This window comes from Astyanax mexicanus, chromosome 8 (genome assembly GCF_023375975.1).
Source record: "Astyanax mexicanus isolate ESR-SI-001 chromosome 8, AstMex3_surface, whole genome shotgun sequence".
In the NCBI taxonomy this organism is placed as follows: domain Eukaryota; kingdom Metazoa; phylum Chordata; class Actinopteri; order Characiformes; family Acestrorhamphidae; genus Astyanax; species Astyanax mexicanus.
The window spans coordinates 726,470-743,815 of NC_064415.1; the positions used below are offsets into that span (position 1 = coordinate 726,470).

Genomic DNA, 17,346 nt, shown 5'->3' on the forward strand with positions numbered 1-17,346 from the left:
GCTAAAGCAGCGCTACATCAGCTCTACATACACAAGGTCTACAACAGCTAACCTACAACATTACAGCAGATATACAGCAGCCCTACATACAGCAGCTCTATTACAGCTTTACACCAGGTCTACAGCATCTTTACATACGGCAGCTCTATACACACCAGCTCCACATGCAACAACTCTACATACACCAGCTCTACAACAGCTCTACTACAACATTACAGCAGATCTACACCAGCTCTAAATACACCAGCTCTACACCATCTCTTTATATACCAGCTCTACAACAACTCTACAACAGCTCTACTACATTACAGCAGATCTACACCAGCTCTAAACCATCTCTTTATACACCAGCTCTACAACAGCTCTACTACAACATTACAGCAGATCTACACCAGCTCTAAATACACCAGCTCTACACCATCTCTTTATACACCAGCTCTACAACAGCTCTACTACAACATTACAGCAGATCTACACCAGCTCTAAATACACCAGCTCTACACCATCTCTTTATACACCAGCTCTACAACAGCTCTACTACAACATTACAGCAGATCTACACCAGCTCTAAATACACCAGCTCTAGACCATCTCTTTATACACCAGCTCTACAACAGCTCTACAACAGCTCTACTACAACATTACAGCAGATCTACACCAGCTCTAAATACACCAGCTCTAGACCATCTCTTTATACACCAGCTCTACAACAGCTCTACAACAGCTCTACTACAACATTACAGCAGATCTACACCAGCTCTAAATACACCAGCTCTAGACCATCTCTTTATACACCAGCTCTACAACAGCTCTACAACAGCTCTACTACAACATTACAGCAGATCTACACCAGCTCTAAATACACCAGCTCTACACCAGCTCTTTAACCATCTCTTTATACACCAGCTCTACAACAGCTCTACAACAGCTCTACTACAACATTACAGCAGATCTACGCCAGCTCTACATACACCAGCTCTACAAGCACCAGCTTTATATACACTCTACACCAGCTCTACATACAGCAGCTCTACATACAGCAGCTCTACATACAGCAGCTCTACATACACCAGCTCTACATACACCAGCTCTACAACATCTCTACATACACAAGCTCATACTCATACAACAGCTAACCTACAACATTACAGCAGATCTACAACAGCCCTACATATAGCAGCTCTACACACGAGCTCTACAGCAGCTCTATAAGTGATGATATTTAGCTTCAAAATGCCAACAAAACTCTTTATATTATATTTACTGTAGTTTAAACTGTGCACATGAGCTGGATTACAGTAATGAACCTAAAAAATCTAAAAAAAAAAACATTTATAGTACTACATTAAACTTTATATATATTATATATAATTAAAATCATATATAAACATATATATTAGTACTGTCGGCTTAAATCCTTTACAGAAGGTGCAACAAACCTTCTTAACTTTCAATAAAATGTTCTATTTCTATTGGTCCATTCATCTGATATATTTTACACCGCCAGACAGTAAAACTGTTTTAGTAGGTCATTGAATAAATGTATTGTACATAAAGTATTATATTTATAACTATATTTAAAAAAAATATTTACCTGTTTATTACATATTAATTACACATATGTGTATAAAGAGTACTATGCAGAGATTTTAAGACTGTACAGCAATATAAAGAGCGACTGCCAGATTATATATGTTAATATATACTTTAATATATTTAATTTGTATGATATTCTATAGTACTTGATTAAACTGTGCACTAATAATATTAATATATATAAAAAACAATAACACAAAATTACAGCACCACTGACACTCCAGCAGCAGTCTGACCCATTCTGACCGAACAGAACCTCAAACAGAACCTCAAACAGAACCTCAAACAGAAGTCCCATAAATCAAAACCTAACTCATCTAAAAAACAAATCCCAAATAAATTATCAAACACATCCTCAATCAGAACCTTGATAAGAACCTCACTTAGTACCACAGACACAACATCAAACAGAACCTCAAACAGAACTTTAAATAGAACTCTCACAATAATACACACTAAACAGAACCTCACTCTAATATCTAACACACATGAATCAGAACTTCAAACAGAACTTTAAATACAACCACAAAAAGATCAAGAAACAGAACCTCAAAAAATAATTCTCCCAAAACTCCCCCAAAACAGAACCTCACTATTACATCAAACACACATTAAACACAACCTCAAACAGATCCTGAAACAGAACCTCAATCAGAACCTCTAAAAGAATTCTCACAAAACACAACGTCAAACAGATCCTCACCCTCATATCTAACACATATTAAACTGAAATAAAACAGAACTCTTATAGTATCACACACCAAACAGAACCTTAAACAGAACCTTAAACAGAACCTCACTCATACATCTACAAATCAGAGTCTCAAAATAAGTATTGAACACAACCTCAAACACATCATCAAACAGAACTTCAAAGACAACCTCATACAGAACCTCAATCAGAACCTGAATAAAAACCTCAATCAGAACCTCACGCAGCATCACAAACACACCATCAGTCAGAACCTTAAACAGAACTTCAAACAGAACTTCAAACAGAACCTCAAAGAGAACTCCCACAAAACAGAACCTCAGTCATACATCTACAAAACAGAATTCCAAATAAAGTATCAAACTCAACCTCAAACACATCATCAAACAGAACTTCAAACAGAACCTCATACAGAACCTCAATCAGTACCTTAAGCAGTAACACAAACACAAGATCAAAGATCAATCAGAACATCTTAATATTAATTAATATTAATATCTTAATATCTAACAAACATGAAACAGAACTTTAAACAGAACTTCAAACACAACCTTAATCAGAACTGCAAACAGAATTCAAAAGCCAATCTCAAACAGAACCTGAAACAGAACCCTTAAAGAGAACTCCCACAAAACAGAACCTCCAACACATCTTCAAACAGAACCTCATACAGAACCTCAATCAGTACCACAAATACAACATCAATCAAACTTCAAAGATAACCTCAAACAGAACCTGAATCAAACCTTAAACAGAACTCCCACAAAACAGAACCTCAGTCATACATCTACAAAACAGAACCCCAAATAAAATATCAAATACATCCTCAAACAGAACCTCAATCAGAACCTCATACAGAACCTCAATCAGTACCTTAAGCAGTAACACAAACACAAGATCAATCACAACATCTTAAATGTTAATATCTTAATATCTAACACACATGAAACAGAACTTCAAACACAACTTTTGAAGAACAAATCGAACTCTCGCAATAATACACACTAAACAGAACATTACTATTACATCTAGCACACATCAAACAGAACCTCAATCAGAACCCTAAACAGAACCTCACTACTACATCTAACACACATCAAACAGAACCTCAAACACAATCTCAATCAGAACCCTAAACAGAACCTCACTACTACATCAAACACACATCAAACACACATCAAACAGAACCTTAAACACAATCTCAATCAGAACCTTATACAGAACCTCACTACTACATCTAACACACATCAAACAGAACCTTAAACAGAACCTTATACAGAACCTCACTACTACATCAAACACACATCAAACAGAACCTCAATCAGAATCTCAATCAGAACCTTATACAGAACCTCACTACTACATCTAACACACATCAAACACACATCAAACAGAACCTTAAACAGAACCTTATACAGAACCTCACTACTACATCTAACACACATCAAACAGAACCTCAAACACAATCTCAATCAGAACCCTAAACGGAACCTCACTATTACATCTAACACACATCAAACACACATCAAACACACCCGGACCCTCAGAAGTGTATCAGACCTGGACTGATTGGAGGTTGTGAGAGTGACAGAGTGACCCTAACCCTGACTCTGCACTATTACCTGTACGCAGTGTGTGTTCCGCCCGGCTGCAGGTCGGTGTGTGAGGTGTGTGTATCAGTGTGTGTGTAAAAGTGAGTAACGGAGTAAAACAGGGTAAAACTCACCACCATATGGGGTAACTGGTCCGGACTGGTGCCGGTCCGTTCACCAGCAGCAGCAGCACCAGTACACCCAGCACACACACCATCCTTACACACACACACACACACACACTCTCTCACACACTCATACACCAGCACCAGCAGCTCACGATGATCCTCACACACACTCGTCCTCCTCGCACTACACCTCACCACCAGTGTGTGTGTGTCTCCTCTAGTCCTGGAGGTTGGTTTAAGCAGACATGGGGCACACACACACACACACACACACACACTCACACACACACGCACGCGTGCGTGTGTGTGTGAGTGTGTGTGTGTGTGTGTGTGTGTGTGCCCCATGCATCCAGTGAGCAGGTACAGCCTCAGGGGAAAATGCTAATGATCCAGATCCTTCACACACACACACACACACACACACACACACACACACACTCGGCTGGTTTCAGTAGGAACCTGCTGCTGCTGATCTATAGAGGATGATGAGCTTTAAAAAAAAAAAAAAAAAAAAAAAGAGAAAGAAGAAAGAGGGGGGGTTAAAAAGAAACCCACCATGGGGGGGGGGGGGGGGGGGGATTTGCGTGGGTGTTTATTACAAAGCCAAGCTTATCACAAACACTCTTTGCTCTTTTTTGTTTTTGCTGTTTTACACTTTTTTAAATTATGTTTTTATTTGTTTTTTTATTATGCATTTAATTTTACTTACTAAAATATTGATAAAAACACAATGCAAATGATTAAAAATATTGAATTTATATTTTAGTTCAACAGTTTTATAGAGTTAAATCTTTAGTTTGTGTTCGTTTCTGTTTTGTTTGATGATTAAAAAATAAACTATGTACTTAAATTCAAAAAACGTATACGTAAATTATATATTTTTCATTCAAAATGTGAAATGTGTCTCTTAAAAAAAGTTCTTCCTGTTTTTTTGGAACATTTAAAAAAATTACACTCTACTTATAGAATATTCAAGTAATAAGATGGCATTAAAAACAATCAATACGATATTAAAGAATTGAGTATTATGTAATTATATTAACATATTTTCATATATTTATATATACATATTTATTTTTTTGTTTATATGTACCCCTGGTATGAGTATATAGCTTTTGTTTTTAAATTGAATGTATTTAAATTTGTACAATACTTTAATACAAAACATTAATAAAAATGTTGAAGACAAATATAATTAATTAATTAATTAGTTAATTAATTAATTAATTAAAAAATGATTTTAATATACATTTTATCACAGTAATAAACTCAAAGTGGGTCCAATTAAAGATCTCTGTAAAAAAAAAATTAAGTTTTTTTAATAGTATAACACTATGAAAAATGTTAGTAATAATGAGTAATAATATCTATATCTATATGTCTTATATATAAAATCAATAAAATCATTCTAGCGACACTTAAGTCCCGAGTTCAAAGATTTAAAAATGATAATATATATATATAATATACTAGCATATAGTAAAAATATTTTGTAAAAAAAAAAAATCTTAAAAAATCAAAAAGAAATTTACAATTATGAGGTGATTTTAGTAGACAGTTCACTGGATAACTGCTTACGGCTGGTCTGTATTAATATAAATGAACTGATTTTGAATGGAAATGGATTTTAAAAGATATACATTTCTAAACTCTTATTCTGTAGTAGAATAAGAATCAGGAGAAGAACTGCTGTGATAAAGTTATTTATAAGATAAAGATAAAATAATAAAACAGTAGAGTGAGAGTGTGTATTCCAGGTGAGTGTGTGTATCAGCAGGTAAAAGGACGAGGAAACACACTCTTCCTGGTCATTTACACACACACACACACACACACACACACATACATTCACATTCAGTGATGGTGATGAGATAGAGATCAGTCTGGAGGAACAGGTGATACACACTCAGTATCGGTGGGTCAGTGGTGTGTTGTGTATTCTGAGGGTCATTAATACACAAGTCAAAAGTTTGGACACACCTGAAATTCAGCATTTTTTCATTATTTTCATATTTTTACTACATAGTAAATGAATAGTGAAGTGATCTATCTATCCTTTCCTGGGGTGTTCCTGATGAGTGCCAGTTCCACCATTATAAAGTTGCTTCTCATAATCTGGATTCGAACATTACTCAAATATTCACTATTCACTGTATACCTGTAACTCTACCTCTTCACTACTTTACTTTAACTGATGCTCTCAACACTTTACATTAAGAGACAAGAAATTCAAGTAATTAACTCTTGATGAGTTCAGCACAGCTGTTAACTGAAAGCCTGAATTCCAGGAGACTCTACCTCATAAAACTGACTGAGAAAATCCAGCAGAGATGTTCAAAACTGATCCTCTAAACAAGAGGAGCCACTTTTTGGAGAATGTGAAATAAAATAAAACAGTTTTTTTGTTTAATAAATAATTCCAGATCTTTTTCTTCATAGTTTGGATAAGTTTATTAGTATTAATCTACAATACAGAACATTTTAAATATAATAAAAAAACACTCAATTGAATGTATGTCAAAACATTTATATGGTACTGTATATATATGGTCTTAGGCAAAAGGTAATTTTACACTTAAAAAATATTGGAAACAAATAAAGTCTAATGAATTTAATGTCCAGTCCGTTCAGTCTGTTAAATTAAAAGGTAATTATGACATATAAACCTATTATAACATTATAAACCTCATAAATATATATAAATATTGGATTAAGCCTTATTGTTCAATATATGGATACAACCTCATTTATTTTAGCTGTTCTCAGTAAGATAGATTTAGTATTACCCACTGTCAACTGTGTTTAAAAAAATCTATTATTATTTATTATAACATATGTTCTTCAATATTCCAATATTATTAACAATACAATATTCTTAATAACTATAACTAATTGTTATATATAGGGTGTAATTGCATGATTATGCTTTATTATGTGTTATCATTATAACAATGGTATAAAATGACTATAATATCAATTTTTTTACCCATTTTTCTGCCCATTATAGCTGCTACTTAGCTCTATATCCCCTGTATATCACTAGTGATGCTCCAACACCAGGAGGGTGAAGAAGACCAGCACACGCCTCCTCCGACACATGTGAAGTCAGACTCTGCCTCTTTTTGAACGTCTTTAGCCGAGCAGCATCACAGCGCTAACAAAGTTCTGATACATCAGCTCACAGACGCAGCCTTGTGCTGATCCACATCACCCTAGGAGTGATGAGGGGAAAGAGAGAGCGCCATCTACTGTACTGTACCCACCCAGAGAGAGCAAGACCAACTGTGCTCTCTCAGGGCTCCTGCAGCTGATGGCAAACTGCATGACAGGGATTCAAACCAGCAATATATTATCGTTTATTGCAGTATTTTCTGCAATAACAATATATATTCCAGTAAAAATAGTTACTGTATCAGGTTTAGGACTGATGTTTATAAAGTAGGCGGATCTTTACTGTGATTACTGGGATAGTTGAGATGTTCTGAGCAGGTCTGAGGATCAGGAGTTCGGTTCTGTTCAGGTCCATCAGGAGCTCCGGATCAATCACAATAAAAAAAAAGAACTGATCAGATAATACAAACACTGATCACAACTACAGTAAATATAGTAAAAACAGTACATACAGTAAATACACTTTAATACACAATTACATTTTTAAATAATTACTATCTAATCTAATAAATGGGAAAAATTATCATTAGAAACAAATACTACAGCAATTAAAACCAGTTATATTTGATTTGTTTCTAATCTGATAAATGTAGTAAACAAATAGAAAAAGTGTATATAATGTGCCAAAAATATCAATTAACATTTTCTATAGAGAACTGATTCATTATCTTAGATATATATTATATATAATTACTGCAGAACATCAGAGTTCGCCAAAAATCTGATTAACGCATTTACATTAACCTTAAAATCTGACTACTACTAAACATCAGAGTTTGTCAGTAATTAACGTTTTTCATTCACGTCATAATCTGATTACTGCAGAATATTCAGATTTTTTCAGTAATCCAGTCTACGCATTTACAGAAACTTCATAATCTGACATACGGAGTTTGTGAGTAATTAGATGATAAATGCTTTTATATGAACTAGTGTAATCAGAGAATTCTCAGGTTAATCTGATTATTGAGTTCAAGTACAGCTCCCTATCAGATTTCTTAATCAGATTTATACACATTACAGCTTACTCTGATGTAAGAACTCTGAGCATGCTGTTAACATGAGTACTTGAATGATCAGATAAAATCTGATTATACACAGATATCTGACTGCATGTAAATGTATTTACAGCATTGTATAAATCGAATTTGTAGGAAACAAACAATAATCTTTCATTAAAAGACAATGTAAACTTCCAGTTTAATCCCAGTTATTTTGGAGCTTTTCTATTGATTTTATTATCTGTTTCTGATACAATATAAATAACAACTTCTGTGTGCAAATCTGTTTAAAACTAGAAAGAATGGACAGAATGGAGATATATGTTTTTTAATAAAAATCATATCAACTGCATATTATTATATTTACCTGTATTTACCCAGTGGTCCACTGCGGCTTCAGTTTTCCATGGTGGTCTACTGGTCAGATCCAGTTCTGACAGCCTGTCCAACAGCGCCATCTACTGTCTGAAACTACACAATCACAGTTATACAGGGGTTCACAAACTTCTGCAACTCATGACACCATTAACCCACAACAAAATGTTCTACTGCCAACTTAAACATTTAATCCACGGGATCAGATCCAACCCAAACTGTCTGATATCAGATTCAGATACATCAGATCCTGAGGATCAAAGCATTTCTACAGTGATACATTGTTTTATAGATTAGATCAGCTGAGATCAAAGTATACATTAAAGTACAAAATACAGATTCAGTACAAACTCTTCTACTCTATGTGTTTCATTAATCAATCAATAAATCAATAAATTAATCAATCAATCATTATTTATGTACAGAGAACACTATGAAGGTGCAGCTCTGATCTAATCTGTTTTACAGCATTCTGAAAATTATTCAGCACTTTAAAATAAGGACTTTTTCATTTATAATTTTCCCCTCTGTTCTTTTCATCTATTTCTTGTTTCCTGAAATGATGCTGCTGGAATCTTAATTAATGAATCATAATTAATTAATCTTAATTAATTCATCTTAATTAACCTTTATTCATCAAATTAATTCATCTTAAATAATGAATTGTAGTGAATGAATCTACCATTATATTTATTATTCTAAATTAATGGAGGTATCTTTTTTAATGAATGAATCTTACTTAATATGTATTCAATTTAATTAATAAATCTTAATTAATCTTTATTAATCATAATGAATGAATCGTAATGAATCATTATGAATCTTAAATATTTTTTCTTACTTAATATTTATTTATTCATTTTAATTAAGACATCTTAGTAATTCTTTTTAATCTGAAATCTTAATTTATAGATCTAGCTGCAGGAACTGCTCTAAAACTCTTCTCTGAAGTTTTAACAAAATAAAAGCACGACTTAGAATAGAAATCATGCGCAACAGGACCACCTTATCTACACCAGTTTTTATTCCGGTCAGCTGGTTTATTCTAATATCAAAAAACAACAGGTGTTGCTACCTGATTGCAGTGGTACCCCATGTTTGCTTCTATGTTGCAAAGTTACAATTGTTTAATTATTAATTTTTATCATTTCAACTACGGTGTTGAGGTTGTGAAATGGTGTTGCTACGTGGTTGCTATGGGTTTTCTAGAGGGCTGCAGTGGTGTTGCTAAATGTTTGATAAATTGATCCTACAGGGTTACAAAGTGACCACTATGGATCTTCACATGGTTATTATGGTGTTATTGACCATGGCATCACAACGTGCTTCAATGGTGTTGCTACATGTCTGTTAAATAATTGTACAGATTTGCAAGGTGACTGATGGTAAGGAATTTCAGGTGGTTGTTATGGCACTGCTATGTACAGTTGTGGTCAAAAGTTTACATACACTTGTAAAAAAACATAATGTTATGGCTGTCTTGAGTTTTCAATAAGTTCTACAACTCTTATTTTTCTGTGATAGAGTGATCGGAACACATACATGTTTGTCACAAAAAACAGTCATAAAATTTGGTTCTTTCATAAATTTATTATGGGTCTGCTGAAAATGTCACCAAATCTGCTGGGTCAAAAATATACATACAGCAACAAAATTTGTCAATTTTGGTGATGTAGCGAGTTGTGTCAATCAAATTAGCTTCATGTCATGGCCTCTTCACTTCTTGTAAGTGATTCTGATTGACTACAGCTGTTGACTTCTCATGAGCCCATTTAAATAGGGCTCATTTGACCCAGTGATTAGACTCAGCTACAAAAGCTACAATGGGAAAGTCAAAGGAACTCAGTGTGGATCTGAAAAAGCGAATTATTGACTTGAACAAGTCAGGGAAGTCACTTGGAGCCATTTCAAAGCAGCTACAGGTCCCAAGAGCAACTGTGCAGACAATTATACGCAAGTATAAAGTGCATGGAACAGTTGTGTCACTGCCACGATCAGGAAGAAAACGCAAGCTATCACATGCTGCCGAGAGGAGATTGGTCAGGATGGTCAAGAGTCAACCAAGAATCACCAAGAAGCAGGTCTGCAAGGATTTGGAAGCTGATGGAACACAGGTGTCAGTCTCCACAGTCAAGCGTGTTTTACATCGCCATGGACTGAGAGGCTGCCGTGCAAGAAAGAAGCCCTTGCTCCAGAAAAGGCACCTTAAGACTCGGCTGAAGTTTGCTGCTGATCACATGGACAAAGATAAAACCTTCTGGAGGAAAGTTCTCTGGTCAGACGAAACAAAAATTGAGCTGTTTGGCCACAACACCCAGCAATATGTTTGGAGGAGAAAAGGTGAGGCCTTTAATCCCAGGAACACCATGCCTACTGTCAAGCATGGTGGTGGTAGTATTATGCTCTGGGGATGTTTTGCTGCCAGTGGAACTGGTTCTTTGCAGAAAGTAAATGGGATAATGAAGAAGGAGGATTACCTCCAAATTCTGCAGGAAAACTTAAAACCATCAGCCCGAAGGTTGGGTCTTGGGCGCAGTTGGGTGTTCCAACAAGACAATGACCCAAAACACACATCAAAAGTGGTAAAGGAATGGCTAAACCAGGCTAGAATTAAGGTTTTAGAATGGCCTTCCCAAAGTCCTGACTTAAACCCCATTGAGAACATGTGGACAGTGCTAAAGAAACGGGTTCATGCAAGAAAACCATCACATTTAGCTGAACTGCACCAATTCTGTCAAGAAGAGTGGTCAAACATTCGACCTGAAGCTTGCCAGGAGCTTGTGGATGGCTACCAAAAGCGCCTAGTTGCCGTGAAAATGGCCAAGGGACATGTAACCAAATACTAATGTTGCTGTATGTATATTTTTGACCCAGCAGATTTGGTGACATTTTCAGCAGACCCATAATAAATTTATGAAAGAACCAAATTTTATGACTGTTTTTTGTGACAAACATGTATGTGTTCCGATCACTCTATCACAGAAAAATAAGAGTTGTAGAACTTATTGAAAACTCAAGACAGCCATAACATTATGTTTTTTTACAAGTGTATGTAAACTTTTGACCACAACTGTATGTATGCCCATTGCATTGCAATGTGGTTGCTACAGTCTTGCTACATGGTTGCTATCTAAAGTAGATATAACCCCTGAAACTAAACCCCTGAGATTCATTGGATCAGAAGAATGATGATTAGTTCTGCGACTGATGCTATGGTTTTGCTACATGGTTACTATGCACTGTGGTATCGTGGAGAGTGTACATTTCAGGGGGTTGCAACACACTGGCTATGGTGTTGCACTGTGGTTGATATGGTACCCAAGATGGTTGCCATAATGAATGCTACGCTATATTCGACACTATAACATTACAAAGAAACGAAACTAAGAAATGTAAATTAAGGATGAATGCAGTAATTTTACAGAGTGTAATTCAGAGATTATTCTGATGAGAAGGATGCTCATTGGTGGAGCATGCTGGTTGTACTGGTTCTACTGGGGGCTGAACTGAGTGATGCAGATACAGTTATTTATGTAATTATAATGTAATAATATACAACAGTTACTTCCTCTCAGATCCCCGGATTTACCTTCTCAGATTTACCTTCTTACCTTTATCAGCAGCTCCTGTTCCACCTGATTCCCTTTACTGGTTTTACTGGAACTCTCTCATCAGCACCACCTGCTGGACTGAGGATGGGAAGTTATTATTAATCCCAGCTGTATTCAGAAAAGAAACCCATATTAGAGAATATATAGTAAATATAGTGGTTATATACTGATACTGATATATGTTTATATATAGGCAATTCCACCAAATGGGAGCCATTTGTTTGTTGTAACTTTTTTTTAAACTCTGAATATTATACATGTATTTAACTATTCAAAACATGTTCTGGTCAAACTCAGGCAGCTTTACTTATTTTTTTACAAGGTTTCTAATCTGAAAATGGTTACAAAACTCATGTGACATTTAAAAAAACAGGTTTAGAAGCAAGTCCACTAATTCCTTTGATTTCCTCTCAAAAAAGTTTTTTTTTTAAAGAAATGGTTGGCATGCTCAAATAATCGATATTTATGACAAAAAAATCCCTACTGTTACTAGAAGTCACTCCTGTTGCTGGAACTCACTCATGTTACTGCCACTCATTTCTGTTACTTTTTATGTTTTGAGTAACAGGACTGAAAGTAACAAGAATGAGTTTTTAGCATATAATTATTTTATATATAATATTTTTTTAATATATATTTTTATCATTAAAGACATTAGAGCTATACAGGACCACATGACACATGAAGAATGAACAGTTATGCACACAAAGAAGTTTAAAATGCCTCCACTGATGCCTTATAAAAAGAATCTCAAAGGCTAATTTAGGGTAGTGTACCTCCTGGTGAGAGATCGTTTATTGCTAGACATGCTTCTAAAACATACTTGAATACATTTTGCCCAGTTGACAGAATTTGAAAGGTGGATCATCATTAGATTGAGAGAAACAGGATGGATGTTTTGACGAATTGCCCACCATCAAGGTCATCCATCAGTCAGACACCATCATGCACTTCATCTGTAGGGGTTTCTGTTCTAAACAAAAAACCTGGGCTGGAGAATTTTTGAAAATTAATCAGGTTCTGTTTGGGATCTGATGATGGTCAGGTTTGAGTATGGAGGCTTGTGGTGAATCTACAATCCTGTGTTTGACCTGGACGGAAAAGTTCACACTGTAAACTGCAGGTGTAATTGATGATCTGAGGATCATCTCATACAGTGAGAGTCGGTCACTCCTAGTAGTGATAGGAGGAACACTAACAGTGATCTCAGTGATCTGTGCAGAACATCCTGCAGATACATGTGTTGCTGCCTCTCATGCAGAACTTCGTTCACCCACACACAGCAAGGGTTTCCCAGGAGCACAGTCTACACCAGATTGCTGCACTTCCTCGTCCTGCAGATCTCCAGATTTATCACCAATCCAGCATTTATGGAGCAGCTGGGACTCCTTCAACCTACAAGTGTAGAGCTACAGGATCTACAGGCCCAGCTGTAGCAACATCTGTGGGTAAATGTGCTGCAGGATCCATACAGAACCTGTAGAACCTCCAAACCCAACCGTCTCAATTTCATCTTATCAATTTATATCCAGGATAGAGGGAACAACAGAGTCTAAACAAGAGACTTATTTATATTGTCAGTTTGTATTTTTACAGCATGATGATTTGCAGGTTTTGTGAGATGATTTTCGCCTTGACCCGTTATGTCATTGCCAGCTGTAGGAACATAAAGGTGAAGCAGTAAAATTGCTCAAGTGCCATCATTAGATTGTCACCGCAGGGGGTGGAGTCTGAGTGGTACAGTATATATAGCAGGACAGGTGCCTGTGTGACGGTGGTAAAGATAGGCAGGTGTGCAGGACAGCGGGATCAGGTGACCGAGAGAGGTACTCAGGTGAACTTCTTCAGAATGGCACCGCGACCTTCTGCTGCGTCTCCAGTTCCACTGCTGGTTCTGAATCTCCTGCTCGGACTGAGCTCAGGTATTCTCTCAGAACACAGAACACTAACCCGATTCTCTCTGGATCAGAACTCAGTCAGACTCTGCTGAATCTGATAACAGTCATGGTTTATTCAGTGCAGAGCGCTGTGCTGTAAAACGCTGTTTCCAGCTTAAATTCCTCTCAGAATTCATTTTAACAGTTTAGAAGTAGAAGCTAAATGTAATGTAATGTAGAAGTATTCAAGCATTGTGAGGGTTAACCTGGTCCTGCTCAGTGTTTATCAGATCTTCATTCTTTTACAGAGTCGAGCGCTGAATTCCCTCAGCTTTGCTCCCGGTCTGAACCCTCAGCCGTCCCACCTTCCTCAGGTGAGTCTCTATCAACAAACAGCAGCACCTCATCTACTGAACTGCAGGAGTTTATAAAGGGATTTTACCAATAGTTTCTAAACTTAATTTAGTAGTAGTTTAGATAGCAGAATCTAAAATTAGATTTTCAAAAGTTTCTAAATTGAGATTTCCAGTAGTTTCTAAAAATGTCTCTAGTAGTTTCTAAAATAAGATTTTAGTAGTTTATAAATTATGAAAAATGTCAGAAGTTTCTAAATTGAGATTTTCAGTAGTTTCTTAATAGCATTTTCAGTAGTTTAAACTCACATGCAGTAGTTTCTAATGTGAGATTTTCAAAAGTTTCTAAATAAAATTTTCAGTAGTTTCTGGAATGAGATTTTTAATAGTTTTTAATTTTTATTTTAAATTTATTAAATTTTATTTTTAATTTAAGTAATATTTTAAATAAATTCTAAAGTGGATTTTCAGAAGTGTCTAAATTAAGATTTCCAGTAATTTCCAGTAAAGTCATATTTCAGTAAACTTACATGCCGTAGTTTCTCAAGTAATATTTTCAATAGTTTCTGAAGTGAGATTTGTAGTTTTTTATAAAGTGTAAATTGAGAGTTTTAGTAGTCTCTAAAGTAATATTTTAATGTGGTAGTAATTTTAATGTGGTAGTAATTTCTAATGTGAGATTTTTTGTAATTTCTAAAAAAAATTTTTTTTAGTTTCTGGGGTGAGATTTTCAATAGATTTTAAAATAATATTTTCAGTAAATCCTAAAGTGAGATTTTCAGTAGTTTCTAAATTGAGAGTTTCAGTAGTTTCTAAATAACATTTTAGTAGCTTCTGGAGTGAGTTCTTAATAGTTTCTAAAGGTATATTTTCAGTAAATTCTAAAGTGAGATTTTCAGAAGTTTCTAAAGTTGCTACAACTGAAACCATAGAGGCTGAGGGATAATACTGCATGTTGTTTTACAGAAAAATAGAATATAAATTTGTACCATAAGTAATAACATGTTTATGTTTTCTGCACCAGTTCATGCTCTGAGGCCTGGAGATGTGTCCGTGGTGTCTGTTCTCGGACTGTCCGCTAAACACAGGTATAAAAACTCAGTTTTACTCTTCTAACAGCCGTGCAGTTCAGTACATCACTGATTAACTGTACACACTGTACAGCCTTACAATGTTCTGATCAAAGTCCAAGTTAAAAAAGTGAAATTAAATCACCCAAAGTGACTGGAAATAATAATGTTTATTTTACTTTAAATCTTCAGCTCTCACTCATTTAGCAAAATTAAATACTTATTTGCAGTTATTTTCCTCAAGATAACTCCAGTCTAAGGCTGTTTTCTGTTTGGATATCTGAGCTGGAAATTTTGTCCCACTTGATGATGTTTTAGTTAAAAATTCAGATACATTTACACTATTTCAAAACGTTTCCAAAAAAAGGTAGATTATTATAGAGTGACTGTATATTTACAGTATATCCACAAATGCTCACAACAGATATGATTTACATGCTGTATTTAAACTGTTTTCAGGTCTGAGGAACTAAAAACTCTGCAAGGACTCTCAGGTACAACTTCATGAATATTCAAGAGCTAAAACAAAGCAATGTACAGAATGTAGGACCAAAATGTTCTGAACAAGTTTGCATTTAATCTATCGTTTATATTATTGTTTATGTTTAAAAAAAACAGAGTTTTAAAGTGATTTTCAGTAGTCTCTATTGTGAGATTTTAATGTGTTTCTAAACTGAGACTTAAGAAGTTGTGAACAAACGAAATGTAAATGAACGTTTCAGTATTTTATACTCTCTAAAGTAGGATTTTCAGTAGTCGATAAAATGGGATTTTCAGTAGTATCTAAAGTTTGATTTTCACTAGTCTTTTATGTGTATTTTAGTTGTTTTTAACATGAGATTTAAGTTGCTTTTTAAATAAACATTTCAGTATTTTATATTCGCCTACAATAGTCTCTAAAGAAACATTTTCAGTAGTATCTAAAGAGGGGTTTCAGTAGTATTGAAAGTGATTTTAGTAGCCTGTGAGATTTCCAGGTGTTTTTAATGTGAGAGTTAAGTAGTTGTGAGTTTAAGTAGACTTAATTAATGTTTCAGTATTTTTATACTTGCCTACAATAGTCTATAAAGTCACATTTTTAGTAGTCTCTAAAGGGTGATTTTCAGTACTTTTTAAGTGGGATTTTCAGTACTTTCTAAAGTGAGATTTCCAGTACTTTCTAAATTGAGAGTATTCCAGTATTTTCAGTAGTTTAAACTCACATGCAGCAGTATAAACTCGTATACACATACATACTCATATATTTGATCAACAAACATTATACATTTTTGGCAGAACTACAGGAGTGTATAAAGGGATTAAAAAAAATAGTCTCTAGACCCATACCTAAACCTGTATACTCAAATACAATAGTGTCTAAAGTAAGATTTTTCGTGTTACAGTTATCTTTAAATTAAACTTTTTCAGTAGTCTTAAAAGTGAGGATTTTCAGTAGTTTTAAAGTGCTATAGTCTGTTTTTCCCCATGTAGATTTGAAGTTTGAAGCTGATTTTAATGCTGATTTGTGTTGAGTATCTGCATTATTTTTCTCACCAAGGCCTCATAATCTGGAGAACTGATAAAGACTAGGATTACAGTTAGATTCTCACCAGGAACTGTAACGATCAGTAAAATGATCAGTAAAATGATCAGTAGTCACAGTGCAGCTTATCAGTGTTAAATCCTGGTCAAGGTCAGATAATCACTGATGAACTCTACTAGACAAGATAAAACAGAAAACGAGAGTGAGCTTCATTATATTGTCATCATACTGAGACACGTACAATAAATCTCTTACCATTAAGAGTAGTTTACTTACTGTTTCTACTATTATCTTCTAGATGCGTTATTAAATAAGACATTATTAAATAATATGTTATT

General features: G+C 34.9%; 2 protein-coding genes across 3 annotated transcripts in view; one reads left to right on the forward strand and one right to left on the reverse strand.

The window, feature by feature from the left end:
- Nucleotides 1–9,062, reverse strand: part of wnt3a (wingless-type MMTV integration site family, member 3A) — a 31,388-nt gene extending 22,326 nt beyond the window's left edge. The window contains exon 1 of one of the 2 annotated variants that reach the window (XM_022665483.2): nt 8,568–9,062. Coding sequence is in view for 1 of the 2 variants with exons in the window: in XM_022665482.2 (XP_022521203.1) it covers nt 4,035–4,117 (83 nt within the window). In the remaining variant the exon portion in view is untranslated. Of the gene's footprint in view, nt 1–4,034; nt 4,341–8,567 lie in introns of those variants that run through there. The other variant, XM_022665482.2, reaches the window with a different exon arrangement.
- Nucleotides 9,063–13,959: 4,897 nt separating this feature from the next.
- LOC111191226 (phospholipase B1, membrane-associated) overlaps nt 13,960–17,346 on the forward strand; it is a 31,809-nt gene continuing 28,422 nt past the window's right edge. Inside the window, exons 1-4 of the mRNA XM_049482594.1 lie at nt 13,960–14,108; nt 14,372–14,437; nt 15,441–15,504; nt 15,946–15,980. Coding sequence (XP_049338551.1) covers nt 14,036–14,108; nt 14,372–14,437; nt 15,441–15,504; nt 15,946–15,980 — 238 coding nt within the window. The 5' untranslated portion in view covers nt 13,960–14,035. The remainder of the gene's footprint in view (nt 14,109–14,371; nt 14,438–15,440; nt 15,505–15,945; nt 15,981–17,346) is intronic.